This window comes from Monodelphis domestica, chromosome 7 (assembly GCF_027887165.1).
Source record: "Monodelphis domestica isolate mMonDom1 chromosome 7, mMonDom1.pri, whole genome shotgun sequence".
NCBI classification, from domain to species: domain Eukaryota; kingdom Metazoa; phylum Chordata; class Mammalia; order Didelphimorphia; family Didelphidae; genus Monodelphis; species Monodelphis domestica.
In genome coordinates, this window is record NC_077233.1 from 228,549,488 (window position 1) to 228,567,499 (window position 18,012).

General features: G+C 35.4%; 1 protein-coding gene and 1 pseudogene across 7 annotated transcripts in view; one reads left to right on the forward strand and one right to left on the reverse strand.

Annotated features, from left to right (window-relative positions):
* Window positions 1–18,012, forward strand: part of USP42 (ubiquitin specific peptidase 42) — a 114,849-nt gene that overhangs the window by 74,975 nt on the left and 21,862 nt on the right. For all 7 annotated transcript variants that reach the window (XM_056804351.1, XM_016423891.2, XM_056804353.1 and 4 more), the window contains 11 exons: window positions 2,670–2,780; window positions 5,490–5,592; window positions 7,635–7,702; window positions 7,834–7,904; window positions 9,280–9,362; window positions 12,194–12,305; window positions 13,576–13,716; window positions 13,893–13,993; window positions 14,300–14,453; window positions 15,243–15,998; window positions 16,137–16,231. In XM_056804351.1, the coding sequence (XP_056660329.1) occupies window positions 2,670–2,780; window positions 5,490–5,592; window positions 7,635–7,702; window positions 7,834–7,904; window positions 9,280–9,362; window positions 12,194–12,305; window positions 13,576–13,716; window positions 13,893–13,993; window positions 14,300–14,453; window positions 15,243–15,998; window positions 16,137–16,231 (1,795 nt within the window). The remainder of the gene's footprint in view (window positions 1–2,669; window positions 2,781–5,489; window positions 5,593–7,634; window positions 7,703–7,833; window positions 7,905–9,279; window positions 9,363–12,193; window positions 12,306–13,575; window positions 13,717–13,892; window positions 13,994–14,299; window positions 14,454–15,242; window positions 15,999–16,136; window positions 16,232–18,012) is intronic.
* Window positions 1,031–1,983, reverse strand: LOC130455450 (heterogeneous nuclear ribonucleoprotein A3-like; annotated as a pseudogene).

The following is an 18,012-nucleotide window of genomic DNA, read 5'->3' on the forward strand; positions in this document are numbered from 1 at the left end:
GAGCTGTGATCCTATACATGTAAATACTCTGTGGATCACAGCCCATCTGTGCTTTCCCATTTGGTGTGACTTGTGTGTATGCCCATAAATCCAAAACAGAGAATGCACCTAATATATTAGGAGCCTTCCTCTCAACTTCTTGACACTTTAAGAATACTATTTAGGCTCTCTTAATTGGTCTTCCTTCTCAATGGGACCAACCTATTCTCTCCCTCCTCCCTTTTTTTTCCTAGTTGAACATATTTCTATTTTACTGCTATTGTGTTTTTTTTTAAGTTGTTATATCATTCTCTAGAATGAACTTTTTTGAAAGCGATTTCCCCCCCCCCAATATATATTCCTTTTGTAATTAACCAAGGTGTATTAAGTTACTGGCAAATGATCTCAAGTCTTCAACCTTGCACCATCAAAGGCAATAATTCCTCATTTATATTTTTCTTTTTAAGTTAAAAATTTCTTAATTTTTTTATTCTGGAACCACTAATATGATTTATAGGGCAGTATACCTGATATATTGAAAAGAAAAAGAAAAGACAAAGCTACAATAGATAATAGACCAAAGAAATGTACATCTAATTGATACATTGCATTAATCAATAGCTGCACTTTTTGAAAACTATAATTATGACAGTGCTGAACAAGAATGGTTTGTTTCCTGTTTAAGCTGCAGTAACTTTTCTGACTATGGATCATTGTTCCTTTTGTGGCAGATTTTTCCAGTTCCTCTAATGCATTTGGGACAACTATCTGAAAGTAACCTTCAGCTTTCCTGACAATCCTTGCTCTCTCTCCTACTAAGAACTGTAGCCCTCATCTGATGAATTTTTAGAACCTTCTACCATATCCACCACTTCTACCACCAGGTCCATAACCACTACTATAAGGACTGTCTGAGCTTCTTCCACCCAAACTGCCTCCTTTCATGAGTCTATAAGTTGATTGCTGCTGCCCACTACAATTATAGTTCCCACTGCCACCATAGTAACCACCACCAAAATTTCCTCCTTCATTGTAACCATCATATCCTCCTCTACCACCACCACCACCAACCATATCCACTGCCTTGGTTTTCATATCCAGGTCCACTGCCACAACTATAACTCCCTCTACTACTGTAGCCAGGACCACTTCCATAGTTGCAACCATCTCCACCAAATCCATTATATTCACCAATTCTACCTCCATAACTGCCTTTTCTGCTACCACCATCACTTCATCTTCCACCAAAGTTTCCACCATGGCCAAAGTTTCTTTTACCACCTCCAGTTTCTTCCTCAACCTATAAAATTGCCTGAGGTACCTCCAATGACCTCTTTGTGAGCCAGCAGATTGTATCTCTTGCTTCAAAAGGATCCTTTTCACTTCACAGTTATGCCCATTAATAGTATGATATTTCTGAACAATAATTTTTCTAATTATATAATTATTACTAAAAATTACAAAAGCAAATCCTCTCTTCTTTCCACTCTATCAATCTTGCATAACTTCTATAGTTTTGGTCTTGCCATACTTTTCAAAGTATGCTCTTATGTTATATTTTTTTGTATCTTTAATACCACCAACAAAAACTTTCTTCACAGTTAGATGTGCACCAGATTTTATAGGATCTTTTTAAGAAAACAGCTTTCTTTTGTTCTGCTACATGCTCATCAACCTAATGTGGCTGAGCACACATCGCCACAGCTGTCTCTTCAATACAAAAATAAGTAACAAACCTAAAGCCTCAGTAATATTTTGTTTGGGAGTCTCTCACCACATAGACTACCTCACTTTTCAGTGTTAAAACTGTCATACATAGTTCAAAGATCAAACCATCAATAAATAAATTTTTCAATTGCTCTGGTTCCTTTGGATCATGACTCTCCTCTGGATTCAGGTTGAAGGGTGGCTGGGTGGCTGTTTTACCTGTAGTTTGAGCTCACTGATATTTTCACTGCAATTTTTATTCTTATTGAAAGCAGCATATGAATGGAAATCTCCCATTACAACCTATCCAATAGAAATAATAAGATAATAGGTATTAAGAGCTATAAAGGAACATGTCTCAGAGATCATCTCATCCATTGCCCTCACTTTAAATGTCACCTATGACACGACAAAACTGAACCTCACAGGGTCTAAGCCATAGATCATACATTTAGAGTTGGAAGGGACCTTCAGAAATATTTATTCCAACTTAATAATTTTACACCAAAGAAATTTGAAACTTAGAGTGTTAATTAACTTGCCCAAGGTCACAGATCATAAGAGTCTGAGGTGAGATCTGGATCCAAGTCCAATACTTTATCCACTGTACTAAACACTCACTACCTCTCCATGGGAAAATGACTTTGATAAGATTTTAAACACAACTCTTTTGACTCCAAATCCACTTCTCTTTTCACAAAACACTGCACTGCCTGAGGAGGAATTACAATTAAATGAAAAATCTCCCTTTGTCCCAAATGAAACTAATTAGATTCTTGTCACCATTTTTGATAGTTTTCTCTTTTGGCCACATGGGAGATCTCTTGTTATTTCCCCTAAATAGACCAGAAAATATCTCTTGGTGTTTAGGATGAATTGTAGTGTGGACAAAAGTTCTTAGGTTGTTTTTTTTTTTTAAATAAATCTATCATGGTGTTTATCATAATTTTACTAATTTCAGTGTTTCTTCCATAATTTTTCAGGCCATGAGCAAGGATTCTGTATGATGTGTACCATGCAGGCCCATATTACCCAGGCACTCAATAATCCTGGCAATGTCATCAAACCGATGCCAGTCATCAATGATCTTCGACGTAAGTTGCTTATTCATAAAATGTTATTTTGGTATTTATTGGCTAGTTTATCTTATTTATCTTCACAGTAGTTTGTGACAGTCTTAGGAATTATATATCAGCCACCAGGCCGTTTTTCCTTCCTTTCTCAAGAAGTCCAATACCTGGATCATAGTCCTCTTCGACACCCTTATTATATTGATGCTCCTTCTAATACCTGGCCTTCCATTTTATTAACCTCCTTAATTTCCATGACCTCCACTTTCACCACACACAGGGATAATCTCATTGTTAATCTCAAAACATCACAAATGTTCCACTTTTATAATGAAGAATGATGAAATTCCTATTTCTGATTATAACCTCTTTTTGCCCCATCTCTCCTTGTGCCTCACTCCTCCCAGACCTACTCTTTGTTCTCATGTCTTCCAGATGATCTGCTTTTAGTATTTTTCTAAGCCAACATTCCCTACTCTAGCTATATTTTTCCTCTCTTGGCTCTGAAATTACCAGGTCAACTTCACACAATCTCAGTTCTTTGTGATGTGGTTCTGTTATCACTATCTGCCTCCTCTCTTTCTTGTGCTCCTGAATGGTACCAGAGGAAGTCACAGTCATACTTACTGGGTCTTTTACAAGCTGCTTATCTGATCTCATCCTAGCCACTCCTGCTATAAGGCACTTACTTTTCCAAAAGTCACTTTGTCTGTTTCCTCAAGAAAGTTGTTCTATGATGTCTCATCCTATACCATTCTTGTCCCTCTTCCTCTTAGCATAAGACCTGGCCTCCTATTTTACTGAGAAAATGGAGTCATCACTATACAAGCTCTCATTTTTTCTATTATATATCTATCAAATCCTTGACATATTCTTCATTCTCCTCTTTTTTATTCTTGTCAGTGAAGAGGAGGTAGCACTACTTGCTAAGTCCACTTTCTCCTCTTACACACTTGGTCTTGGGCCCTCCTAACTCTTCTAGCATATTGCCCTTAGAGTCATACTTTTTTTGGATCTTTATTCTCTCTTTACTGCCTATCTCCAGCCAGAGTCCAGTGCCTGGTTCACAGTCTTCTCATCACTATTCCCTGGCTTTTTACTAGGGAGTTTCACCATGTATGCCCATGTTGATGCTATCTCAGATACCTCAAAACATGCCTTAAAGACATAACCAGATCTCCTCCATTCTTAAGAAACCCCTTCAAAATGAACCTACCATTCCTTCAAGCTATCATTATTGATAACATTGTTCAGCCAATTTCACAGCCAGACTTCTAGGAAACCTAGCTACATTTTTTTCAGTCTATTCCTATCCTTTCTCTTCTTATACCCTTGCATTCTGGCTTCCAGTCTCATTAATGAGCTCTTAATAGCCACATCTATAACCTCTTCTCAGTCCTCATCCTTTTGAATATCTCCATAGCATTTGGCCCTTTTGACTATTCTCTCCTCTCTGGATTTTTTGTGACACTTCTAACTCTTCTCAGTCCTCTTCAGCAGATTCTCATTTTTGAACTAATCCCTAAATATGAGTCTACCACAAAGCTCCATCCTAGGCCCATTTATCTTTTTTTATTATGCTATCTTTCTCAGTAATCTCATCAACTCTTTTGGGTTCATTTGTCATCTCTCTGCAGATACCTCCCAGATTTATATATATGATCCTGTTTTTTCTTCTAAACACCAGGTCCTCCTCACCAATGGCCTTTTGGAACAGGAGTTCCTTTAGGCATCTAATATTAACCTTATCCAGAACAATTGTCTTTCTTCCCTAACCTCTCCTCCTCCTTGACTTTTCTCTGTTTCCTTTAAGAGCATCAACTATACTTTCAACAATTCAATGATCATTCTCTTCACTTTCACTTTCTGTATCTAGTTATTTGCTAAGTCTTGTCTTTTCTGTCTTCACAACATATCTGGCATAATAAAACCCCTTCTCTGCTCACATAGCCACCATCCTAGTTTAGGTACCTTTATAACCTCTCCTATGTTACTGAAATATCTTCCTATTTCAGTACTTTCCATGCTTCAGGTCTCTTTCTTTCCAATCCATCCTCCACATGCCTGCCAAATTACTGTACTTAGGACATAAGTATGGTGTTGTCACTGTCCTACTCATAAATTTCCACTGGTTGGGTCCCCTTTACCTGTCGTGTAAGACAAATTCCACTGGCATTTTAAGGCTTTCACTATCTGGCTTTATCCTAGTTTTCCCGTTTTAATACATATTATTCTCTTCTTATATTCTGTATTCCAGTGTAACTATAAGACTTGGGAACAACATTCTATTTTGAATCTTTTTTTGTGTGTTAGCTTTGTCCCATACTTGGATTGTATGCCCTTTTCACCTCTTAGAAATCTCTAGTTTTATTTGAAGCTAAACTCAAGTGCTGCCTCCTTAAAGAGGCCTTTCTTCATCCTCCCAGCTTCTGACTGCCTCCCTTCCCTTCTCAAAATTACCCTGTTTTAAATACATATTTAATTTATATTTACTTAAATTAAGTACATGTTGTTTCTCCTAATAGAATGTTAAATCCATGATTGTTTAAATTTTTTCTTCATATCCTTAGACCTGACACATACTTAGTTACTTAATAAATGCTCATTGATTTTGTTATTGACATTACTTCATGAAAGAATTATGCACATGTTATTAAATCAAAGCATTCTCACAGGATCTTTGACAAAATAATATGTGATTAGAAAAACTTTTTCTTTATTTTAATTCCATAGGTATAGCTAAACACTTCCGTTTTGGAAACCAGGAAGATGCCCATGAATTTCTTCGATATACTGTTGATGCAATGCAGAAAGCATGCCTGAATGGCAGCACTAAGTAAGTGCAAACACTGTAACAATATTTTCTTCTACTTGTATCTCTGTGTAATTAAACTTTTTTTGCCTCTTTTTGTTGAAAAGCAAATAGTTTGCTTTACTTTTCAGCAATAATTTTTTTTAATATCTATGCTGATTGCTGAAATTACCTTCAAACTTCAAAATGATTAAGGAAAGGAATAGGCCCCCAATTAGGCCCTAGAGAGGCATGTTTTCCCTTGGAATAATTTAATGTCCTAAATAGTCAGAAATTAGAGTTAATGGACATGTAGTGCTTTTACTAACCATCTCATTATCACTTCAAATTTAACATTTTGAAAATTGAACTGGTTTTCCTTTTAGTCATTTTTGCTGTTCTTCCAGTCTCCCAAGGCTAGAAATCTTGGTGTTATCTTGCTTTCCTTTTGTCTTCTTATATCCAATCTGTCATGCTTGTCTTGACCAATTCTTATCATTTCTTTCTTTGAAATATTAGTGATTCACCCTTTTCTTTCAAGTTCACTGCCACTGCCTAAATCCAGGTTGCTATATCACTTCTTACCTGGGTTACTTTGATAGCTTTAACTAGTGTCTATACTGTCCTCTTTAATCTATAATATATAATTCCATCAGGCTTATCTTATTCATCATATTACTTCCTGTTCAGAAACCTACAGTATGTTCCTACTGCATGTAAAGACCAAAGTCCTTTGTCTGGCTTTCAAAACACTCCATAAGCCCCACCCACCCTTCTTCTTTGGCCTCATTTTCTACTATTTCCCAAGCCTGGTTATCTTTTGTGCCATTTGCATTCTGGTTTCTGGGCCTTTGCTCATTTCTCTTCCTGAAAAGTCCTCTATTTCCACCTCTACCTAAATTCTACTGATCCTTTAAAGCCCAATTAAGATACTACTTCTTTCTTAAATTTGCTTCAGCCCAGCCTGATCTCTCCCACCTCTAAGCACTTTATCCTGCTTAATAGTCAATATCATGGGATTAGCATTTAAACATTTTATATTTTGTCTCCCCTGCTAAGTTATAAGCACTTTGACACCACTGCTAGAATAGCATGTAGAACACCTGTCTTAATGCACCCTCCGCTTTAGAAAATCGCCTTTATAAATGAAAGTTAGGAACCTGAATATAACATCAAATTATAGTCTGTATTATACAGTATGTACTCAAGACCCAAATGGCCTATTCCATTCAAGTAAAAATGAAAACACTTCCTATTTGTATGTGAACTCTAGTAATCCAAACACAAGAAAGGTATTGAGATCCTTGTATATAAAAGATTTTAGTAGTTTCGCTATTTGAACATGAACAGAGGAGACAGTGATAGAGTGAATATTGGTGAGTCAAAAGTAACAATAGAAATATTGAGTAATGGGAAAGGCTTTTAGGTTCTGAACATTTTCATTCAAGAAATGACAGTGTGTTAGAGAGAAAAGAGCACTAGACTATTAAAAGGCTTGATTTCTGTTCCTATGTCTGCTGTTAATTAGCCCTGTGATAAGCCAACCTGAATTTCAATTTCTTTAAAAAATAAACCACAACACCTTTAGCTTTTGTCTTAGAATTAATACTAAGTATTGGTTCTAAGGTAGAAGAATAGTAATAAGTAGGCAATATAGGGTTAAGTGACTTGCCCCAGGATCTCACAGCTTGGAATTATGTGAAGCCATATTTGAACCCAAACCTCTCATCTCTATGCCTGGTTGTCTGTCCATTGAGCCACCTACCTATCCCAATTTCAACTATACAGTGAGGATAACACAATAATTGTATTTCATATGATTATTGTACAGAGCTGATGATGATTTTTGCAAAGATGCTTTGAAAGTTAAAGGTATTTTTATTAGTTTTATTAATAGATAGTAATGCCATATAAATATTTTTCATTGTTCAGAGCATCTGTTTTTATAATTTATGGTTTCTGAATTGCTATAGAATTTAAATTTGTCCTTTGGTTTAGATAGATGGTTATAGACATGCTTCTAAGAGTATACTTATTCAAAGTGATCTAGCTCTGAAAAAAATTCAGTATACCTAATTTATTTTCAGATTGGACCGGCACTCCCAAGCTACCACTCTTGTTTGTCAAATATTTGGAGGCTACCTGAGGTCTCGAGGTATAGTCTAATATATTTCATTAATTTAAAATTTTGTTTAATTATGGTACTTCATTTATGTACATCCATCTTAATAGTTGGTCTTTGCCATAATGATTGTACTTTGCTAAACTTTTTCATTTTGATTTTAGTAAAGTGTATGAACTGCAAAGGAGTTTCTGATACCTTCGATCCATACCTTGATATTCCATTGGAAATAAAGGTAAATCATGTCTTTGTTGTTGTAGTCAAGAATAAAGAAACTTAGTGATGCCCATTGTGTCTCTCCAGGCTTTACAACTCATTAAAAACTAGACTAGACTTATACACAGCTGATTTAGACCCAAGTTGCATATAAGCTATGAATCTAAGATGCTCAGATGTACTGTAGTAGGTGATAGTCTTCCCTGTGCTGGGAATGTCATTTGAAAACCTATACATTCATTTTCATTTCTTTACCACTGTCTCCCAATGAGAAATAATCCAATGAGATATAACTTAATGAGGAATAAAAATCACACTTAGATATAATAACTAAAACCTTTCCTCTGTCTTCTTGTTATATTCAACAGTAAATCATTGGAAATCTACCATATTAGATGGTATCTCTAGGAGCTACAAAAGAGCAAGGAATCACATCAGTGCTGAGTTGTGGCTCCTTGCCACATGACCTTGGTTATTTTATGTCTTTTATTGGTTCTATTTGTGAAAAAAAATCCTCCCTTTCTAGCCTTCACTACTTTAAAGCACCCATTTCTTGAATCCTCATAGTTCTAATGTTTATTTTTGCCTAATGTTCTCTGGTATCCAAAGTTATATAACTACCCCTGGGATTAGTGTTACACTTATTCAGACAGTAAGTATTATAACCTATAGACCCCATTGAAACTACTAAACTACTGAAACAAAGGGTTGAGTGTTGTTTGGGAAAACCCTATGCATTTTTAAATGATTTAATACAGATCTCATCATAAACTGAGATATGCTTGTCAGTGTCCTTAAACTCCATATTTTAATTTTATACTTCTAGGGAAAAAATTCCCAGACTTTATATAGTCTCTGATTTTAGAAAGGAAATAAAATAATAAGCAATAAACAAAAATGAACATTTTACTATCTATGGTAAAACTCAGTACTATTCTTTTTTAGTGTAAAAAGATTCCTTTGTTATGATAGCAAGTGGTTTACATAAGTTTTCATGTTTTTCAGTCTCTATAATACTCTGCAATATTTTAAGGATTTGTGATTTTTGTCATTATGAATAATTCCTTTATTGGCACAAATCAGAACTCTAGATTTTAGTAGATATTCTCAAGAGTATCTGTGACTGAAAAACTCATTTCTCTGTGACCAACTTGAGGATGAGCTTCTTATCATCACTTATCAAGGCTAGTTATCAGGAAATAGTCCATCCTTACCTCTTGGGTAGCACCTGCCAAAGCTCTGGCATATTCTTTGAGAGTCCAAGGTCACCTCTATATCAGATCAAGGCATTTAGAATAGATTATAAAGTGAAAGTTGGGTATCTATACCACTATTATAATTGTTGTTGTAGTGGTATTTATAGTAAAATGCTATACTATCTTTCTGATTTCTAGGCTGCCCAGAGTGTCAACAAGGCCTTGGAACAGTTTGTGAAGCCTGAGCAATTAGATGGAGAAAATTCCTATAAATGTAGCAAGTAAGATGAACATTGTCTGATTTTGATTTCCTAAAGCAGCTATTTACAAAAAAAGGGAGGTGGGTAGGGAGCTTGGGAGACAACAGTAATTCTTGACCCTTATACCTACTGTCTTTTCCCCCCTTCCCCCCCAATAAGTTTTATTGATGCCTTTCTTCATTTTTATATCATTATCATTTCTCGATAGTCATCTTGATGAAAATATAACCAAGAGCAAAAAGATTTTCCCAGATAATTTTCTATAGTGGACCACATCTTACCGGTCACACAGCTGACAGATGTGTAGAGAATATAAGATCCCAATGTTTGTAATCTGTTTATTATTAAAAAGCTTAAAGATTCTCCTCCAACAGGGTTTTTTCAGTATCTGTTAAAGTCATAAATAGTCAATAATCATATCAACCAGAAATAACTTTGAGGAGTCCACTAATTATTTGCATCACACAAGGCACAAAATAGTGAGCTATATGTTCATGAAAGATATTCCCCAGTATAAAAGTCCAAAGAGAAGGATTCCCTATCATTGGCCAGGTTCTCTTGATTTGCTTATTCACTGATGACACTGTGCTTGTATTGAGCCTGAAATACTATAGATTGAAGCAATGAAACTCACAGTTACTCAAAAGAGATCAGTTCACACTGGAAAAACAAAGTGAATCAAAAATGCATATTGGCCAGATAACAAAATACAGTTGAATTGCCAGCCAATTGAGATAGTCCATGTGTGCGGGTAATTACACAGCAATTTCATTGATTCCCATGCTTTTCATTGCTGCAAAAAGCCCATTTTAAACACCTGTGTTCTTTCTTTAGTCCTGTCTTTCTATTGTCTGTTTAGAGCTAGGATATAAAATATACTTTGTTGGTAGGTGCCATTGTCTGACACATGTTGTAGCTTAAAAATTCTGTTTCATATTTCCAGTTTAGAAACTAAACTATTTCTTGACCATAGCAGTTTGAGTTTAGTTTAGAAGAGAGAAATAAGATTGTAGTCAACCTGTTTTAGATTAACCAGTTGTCCAATTTCCATCTGCTTAAAATTAGAAACTATTTTCTGTTTTCCCTTTCTTCTTCATTAGAAGGGAGGTCTTATTTTCTATTTTTAATTTTGGCACTGCTGTTAATGGCTATTATTAGATTTTCCCAAGGCTAGCAGATACTTTTATACTAGCATTCAGAACCAATGTTGGTCAAGATCTCATTCATTAATTTGCCTTCTGTTTTTTTGGTTTTTGGTTTTTCCCTTGTGTCTGGATCTGAGGAAACTGTCTTTATGAGAAGTTCCCAGATATAGTTCCTTTAGTCTAGTTAATAGCCAATAATATTCCAATAACATGTCTTTTTTGATGTTTCAGTCATGTGAAGTGTTAATTCTTTCCTAATATCACATTTACTATTTGAGAAAATTATTTCTTTAAGGGAGATTGTGGTTACAATGATAATAATGAAATAGTTTCATAATTGATATACTTGTTTCCTTCTATAATACTTTTATGTTAATGATAATAAATTTAGTATTGATGAAGATAGTTATAATTTGAATTTATATAGTGTTTCAGTATTAACAAACGATTTACTGGAAATTATTCCATAAAGTTGACATTCTAAGTTTTATTATCCCCGCCTTACTAAAGCTGAGGAAACTGAGACTCAGAGTCTAGACAACCACAGTCATATGGTTAAATAAGAATCAGAACTAGAATTTTAGCCCAGGTAGGCCTCTTGATTTCTTGATTTTCATTGTTCTCTGCAGTGCAACCCAGAGAATATTTATATTTCAGAAGACCATTTCACATGGAACCTTGATTTCTTTTGTAATTTAGCCTCCTTGATTTGATAACTCACTATAGGGATTTGGAAAAAATTAAACTTTCTATTTCATTACAAGTTACACAGAATATCTCATTCCTTGCAACAGCTTTAAGAAAGGTGTAAAAAAAAAATCATTGTATCAACAACATCTATATTATTTGATCAAGATCTGGAGTATTTTGATTTTTTTAAGTTTCCTAAAAACCTAGAGCTGATCTGGGCCCAGAATTGAGTATTGTGGACAAGGATTGCCTGTGGGAAATTGGGTGGTGCTTTTAAAGACCCCCACCAAGAATCTCCTAGAAACAAAGGCCCATCTTTTTAACAGTATTCTTCTGGTGATGCTGTGTGGCTTCAAGTCATAGAACATCAGTTTCTGAAGAATTAAAGTTGTGTTACTTAAAGGACAATGAAGTGGTGCCTGGTGGGCATAAGTAAGTTGCAGCACATTACCCACAAAGATTGGGTGAAAAAAGAAGTGATGTAAAGGATGTCATCAGAGAAAGATATATGACTAGAAAAGGAGATAGGCTAGTCTTGTGGCGAGAGTCGAGGACAATTGCCCCCACCCCACCCCCACCAAAATCTGCTAGACCTAGAGGAAGGCCCCTTGCATGCTTAGTAGGTTTTTTATAGAAACTTTGGGGAGTTTATGGACAAGAATTACAGAAAACGAGAGGGAAGGAATAGGTCATGATCTTCTTCACTGCAGGTAGAGTCCACATCAGTGGAGGTAACAGATCCAAGAAGTACTGAAGTAAAAAAACCTATATGTTTTTCATGTCAGAAAATCATTCTGGAAAGCTTCAAGTTTAATTTCATTATGATTTTGTCTGTTTTAGGGTTCATCATATACTCTGAGCTTTGTCTCTCATTGCACTGAACTCTAAACTTCTTTTGGAAACTAATTTGGAATATTTGAAGAGAATATTAGCCATATATTTTGATCAAGTAAGAACATGAAATACTAAAGAAAACATTCATCTCAAGTGTAACCAACTCTTTGTGCTTCTTTTAAGGTGTAAAAAGATGGTTCCAGCTTCAAAGAGGTTTACTATACATAGATCATCTAATGTTCTTACCTTATCTTTGAAACGTTTTGCAAATTTTAGTGGTGGAAAAATTGCCAAGGTATGTTGAACATATTCCCCATCTTTATGTTGAAATTTTTCAGATCTTAAGAGTTAGCACTTTGTAAGCAGCTCTAGACTAACAGTAACATGGAACTAAATTGTTTTGTCTCTTGATATCTCCATGTCCTTTCTTTGTCCCTATAGTGTAGGGGATTCATTGCAGCCTACTAGGAGAGAGAATAAACAGTATTAAAGAAATAACAATAATAATTGTTAATAATATAGTATTTTAACGTTTGCAAAGTGTTTTATAAGCATCATTTCATTTGATTCTCTCAACAGCACAGGGAGGTAGATGTTGTTAATACCCCCATTTTGCAGATAAGGAAACGGAGGCAGAGAGTGGTTAAATGACTTTCCCAGAGTCACATGGCTAGTAATTGAAGCAGGATTTGAACTTGGTCAGTTCTTTCTGAGTCCAGGTTCTATGCTCTACCCATGATGCTACCTAGTTATTTTTCTTTTTAGAATACTTTAGATAATTGCTTATTCACAGAGTAATACCATAGTTGGTTAATTTGATTATTTGATAACTACTTATGGTAGAACTAATAACTATCATCCGCATTTTAGCCTATAGTTAGCTTTCCATTATAGAAGTTAAAGAGAAGACAAGGGGAACTTAGATAAGTGAAATTCACAGAAAATGCCCATACTTTATTAAACCTACTTCCCTTCCAAAGTCTTTTTTACTTGAGTTTCTCACTAGTAGCAACATTGACTGATTTAAGTTTCACTTTCTTTCCCTTCTCCTTCCCACCCCTCTGGTGGACGTGCTAAGGAGCAATAAAGTGATCAAAAGGTAGGCAGCAGGAGGGAGAAGGAAAATGATTAGATTATGAATAATGAAAAATTTATTGTCATTGTTACTTAATTTTTGACCCTCATTTTTTAGGAGACTGAAACAGGAGTTTTCATCATGATTATAACATTGCTCTTCATAAAATTCATTTACTCTCTATGGAATCTTATTTTGAAAAAGGGGGGATAAGTGCAGTAGAATTTTCTCTTTTAACACAGATTTGCATAAAGTCAGAGGTCAAATCACATTCCTTAAAACACAGTTGCATCTATTAAGCCCTTGATATAAAAGCACAGCCTAAAAGGGAAGTGTTAATCTTCACCCCCTTCTTCAGGACTGTGGAAGGGTTTCACTATACTTTTAATTGAGAGAGTTATTAGAGCTATCCTTTGTTAATTGTTCTAAAGTTATTAAGTAAAATGGACATTCAAAAATGACTTTTTTCTCTCTTCCCACTTTTATTTAGGATGTGAAATATCCTGAGTATCTTGATATTCGACCATATATGTCTCAACCTAATGGAGAACCAATTATTTATGTTCTATATGCAGTGTTAGTGCATACTGGTTTTAGCTGTCATGCTGGTCATTACTACTGTTACATAAAGGTAAGTTCTTAAACATTTGAGTTTATTATTTAAAAAAAAATTCAAGAACTACTTGGGAACTTTATAATCTTTTACCCATCAGCTCTGTTTCTTTAAAGTGAATTATCCTGTCTGTGGTGTTTTATTCCTATCCAGCTATAGCCACTGTAAAGTTTTCATTTCATTTACTTTTGCAGGCTAGTAATGGACAGTGGTACCAGATGAATGATTCCATTGTTTCCACCAGTGACATCAGATCAGTGCTTAATCAGCAGGCTTATGTCCTCTTTTATATCAGGTACTGTGATTAAAAACAAATTACCTGTTTATCAATCCACTGAAATGAATAATTTTAAAGTACTGACTTTTTAATTATATTACTGGTAGGTAGTAGGGCCAAGGGTGAAATAAGGTTATCAAAATTTTTGTTTTTTAGTAGGCTACTTGAATAGTTAGCTGCTGGATAGTTTAGAAGATTGCCACACCTTTGATCCAGGTTTCTTATATAGAAATTGTATAGTAATGTATAGTTTCTTTCAAAGGAGAAGTTCTGTTTATTGTTCTTTGCAATGTAATAAAAATAGTTTACTTCTTTAATTTTTAGGTCCCATGATGTGAAAAATGGAGGTGAACATACTCATTCCATTCATACTCCAGGACAGTCTTCTCCTCGACCAGTGATCAATCAACGGGTAGTTAGTAGTAAACAGACTGTATCAGGCTTTATTGGACCACAACTTCCTCCTCATATGATAAAGGTAACATTTTATAGGTAGAGTACAATCTCCTTGCCATTTATTTGTTAATGTATAGGCTGAACCGGTTGACCAATGAGATCCTTTCAACTCTGAAAAATGTGTACATGAGCAGAGTTCTTAAATTAGTTAGGTTTTAGCTATTAAGGGGGGGCGGGGGAGGAGAGGAAGAACAAACTGCCTATTTCATACCTGGGCGGCATTTCCCCAGTGTTATATGTTAGTGATATGATTAAGTAGATGAGTGGAAATAAGTTACTTCTTGACAGTAAAGGGTCCTCTATCTTCCAAAGAAGATAATTGTGGTCCAGGTATCAGGATGCATTTTTTCCTTCTTGTCACAGTTGAAAACTTGGCTAAACATATAGTCTATACATATAATATTATATATAGTGTGTGTATACATACACATATAAAACACACAAAAAAGTTTGATTCTTTCTGTCCTCTGTAGATGGCTCCCCTACTGAAAAATATATTTGTCCAAATGAAGTAAATCTATTTTGTGATTGTGAGTGTGTGTGCATGGGTAGATGTATGGTGGGGGTAAAGAGGAAGAGAGGAAGAGTGCTGAATGGAAGAAGAATGAAGAAGGGGAAATTAGATGGAGAGAGATTAAGGGGGTAGAGATGAAAGAGAAGAGATGATATTTTATCTGTTAAGCTCATTGGTATTTTTAAAGTATGTAAAGTCAAAGTTCATGCAAATGGATACAGCTTTGGGCCTAGATATGTGTGTGTGCATCTGTGTGTGTGTGTGTTTGAAATACTCAATTGCTTTTGATGTTTACAGAGTTCTAATCACTTAAATGGGACTGGACCATTGAAGGAAACTCCAAGTTGTTCTGTGGCAAGTGCTAGTAGTTCTAATTTAAACAGAGCAAGTCCTGCTCCTGCTTCAACTTCTATTCAAAACTGGACAGTTAACAGACCTTCAATTATTCCTGAGCCTCCTAAGAAGCAAAAAATCACTATCAGTATTCATAACAAGTTGCCTGTTCGACAAGGTCAGTCTCAACCTAATCTTCACAACAATTCTTTAGAAAACCTCAGCAAGTCCATTCCCTCATCTACCATTACTAATTCTTCTGCATTACAATCTACCTCAAATGCATCGACAATGTCAGTTGCTACTAAAGTATCAAAACAGATCACACCTAGTGAATCTTGTTCCAAGCCAGTAATGAATGGCAAGTCCAAGCTCACCTCCAGTGTGCTGGTCCCTTATGGTGCAGAGTCTTCAGAAGAATCTGATGAGGAGTCAAAGGGACTGGGTAAGGAGAATGGCCATGCAAAACCTCTTAATGGACTTCTGACTGGAAATGGAGTTGGTATGCTCCCAAATACTTGTTCTTCCTGTCAAGATGCTGAAGATGATGAGGCTTCTCATCATGAACTGCCAGAAACTGTGACAGTAAATGGTGCTAATAGTATAGAGAATAGTGACCCTAAAGAAAATGGACTGTCATTTGATGATCCCACTTGCCAAGTCAAACCTGCTAAACATTCAGAAAATCCCTTTTCCAAGACAAATGGATTACATGGAAAGGTAAGCATGCCTCATCAGTTTACACATTTTAAATGAGTGGTTTTAAACTTAACAGTAATGGTAATTCAGACACCAACAGAGATGAAAAGAATTGTATTATTGGTGTATTTAAAGAGATGCTTTGTTTTTTTATTTTAGTTGATGCCTACTCCCTTGCCTCCACTTCCAGAAGATAGAATCGTAGAGTCTTTCAGATTCAGCAACAAATTAAAAAGCTTGACTGATGATATAAGGTAATATAAGAAAAAAACACCCAAATGAAAGTCCTTTATTATGAATCATAGGTACTAAAGCTTTGTGGTATTTAAACAAATGTTAACGGCCTTTTTTCATTTAATTAATATGGCTATGCCTCTCATGCATTTTAACTGATCTGCATATGATTTCCTGAAATGATCTTTTAATCATGGAATAACTTAGAACAATTTTTAAGAATGTAGTATTTGTATGTCACATTTTCTAGTTTTCTTAATTTATGGGTCTGATAGACCATCTGAATTAGACTCATTCAGGCTAGTGTTTTCTTCCCCCAAATAGCCTCCTCTTTTTGATTGTAATTGTGGTTGATATCCTTGTTCCTTGTCCTTGGATATAGCATCATAGTACATCATTAATAATAATAGTATGTTTGTTTACTTAAGTACCATATTTACTTGTGTAATTTCCCCCATTTTCTCTTAGATATTTTCACTCTAAACAGTGGGGACAAGAGAGTGTGAGGGGAAGCATCTTCAGCCTGCCACCTTTCATAAATCTTTGAGATTTTCCCTGCCATTTCACTGCCAAAGAGTTACACAGCAGTCAATGGCAGAAATATTGGTATATTCATTACCAAGTTGGCCTCAAGGGGATGAATTTTTTGGCCACAGCAATTCTTAAAGATCATCTTAGTCATAGAGGAAGTGTAATCTATCACTAGAGCTTTTACCACACTGACCAAAAGTATAGATCCTTGAAGTTATCAAACTTAGATATTCTAACACTTCTTTTCAGTAAATCCTTACTACTTGGTGATTAAAAGGCACTTTTTTTTTTTTAGAGTAGGCTTTAAAACTTAAGCAGTTTTGGTCCAGGGAAAAACTAGTGAAAGAAGCTGCTGTCACTCTTAATTCATTGCTCTTCTGTTTTCACCAGTGTTAGAGAATTACTGGGGAGGAGGCAGCCTTCTAATCCTTAGGAGGGAGGTGGTTGGAAAGTAGTTGAGACATGAAAGAGAAGTCAATCTTCCAAGCCATTTGTCAGATGGAAGGAGTCAGCTTCTCCTCAAATTCTGTCTTTTCTGGAGAAGCTTCAGCTACTAGTAGTGATTCCTGTTTCAGAGCAGGAAGAAAAAGTAGAAGAGGGAGAAGTATGTAAGGCAAACATTTTTCTTTTTTCCTTTTTTTTTTAACCCTTACCTTCTGTCTTAGAATTGATACTGAGTATTGGTTCCAAGGCAGAAGAGTGGTAAGAGGTAGGCAATAACGGGGGCTAAGTGACTTGTCCAGGGTCACATAGCTAGAAAGTGTCTGAGAACAGATATGACCCCAGGGCCTATCTCCAGGCCATGTTTTCTAGGCACTCATCTATCAATCTGCTCCCAAACATTTTTCTTAACTGATGTGGTACCATTTGAAATATTGAAGAAGTTGCAAAACTTGAATGATATAATATAAATATCTATTCACCATGTCTTATAATTAATAACAAAACACTTCTCAGAAGGGGTCTTCTATTTAGGGTGAATTATCACTTTCAGTGGTACCATGTGGTGATTTATTTCAAATTGATACATTATTTAGAATAATAGAATATTGGCTCAGGAAGTTCAGACCTTTATAAAGATGATCTACTTCAGCCCATTTATTTTAGAGATGAAGAAACTGAGGATTAAGAGATTAAGTTACTCACTAAAGGTCACATAGCTAAGTTGTAGCTAAACCCAGGATCCAAATCTACTAGTTCACAGTCAAATATGTTTTCCTCTCACTATCTCTTTATTTGGAGGAAATTCTATTCACTTTATTTGATTGGT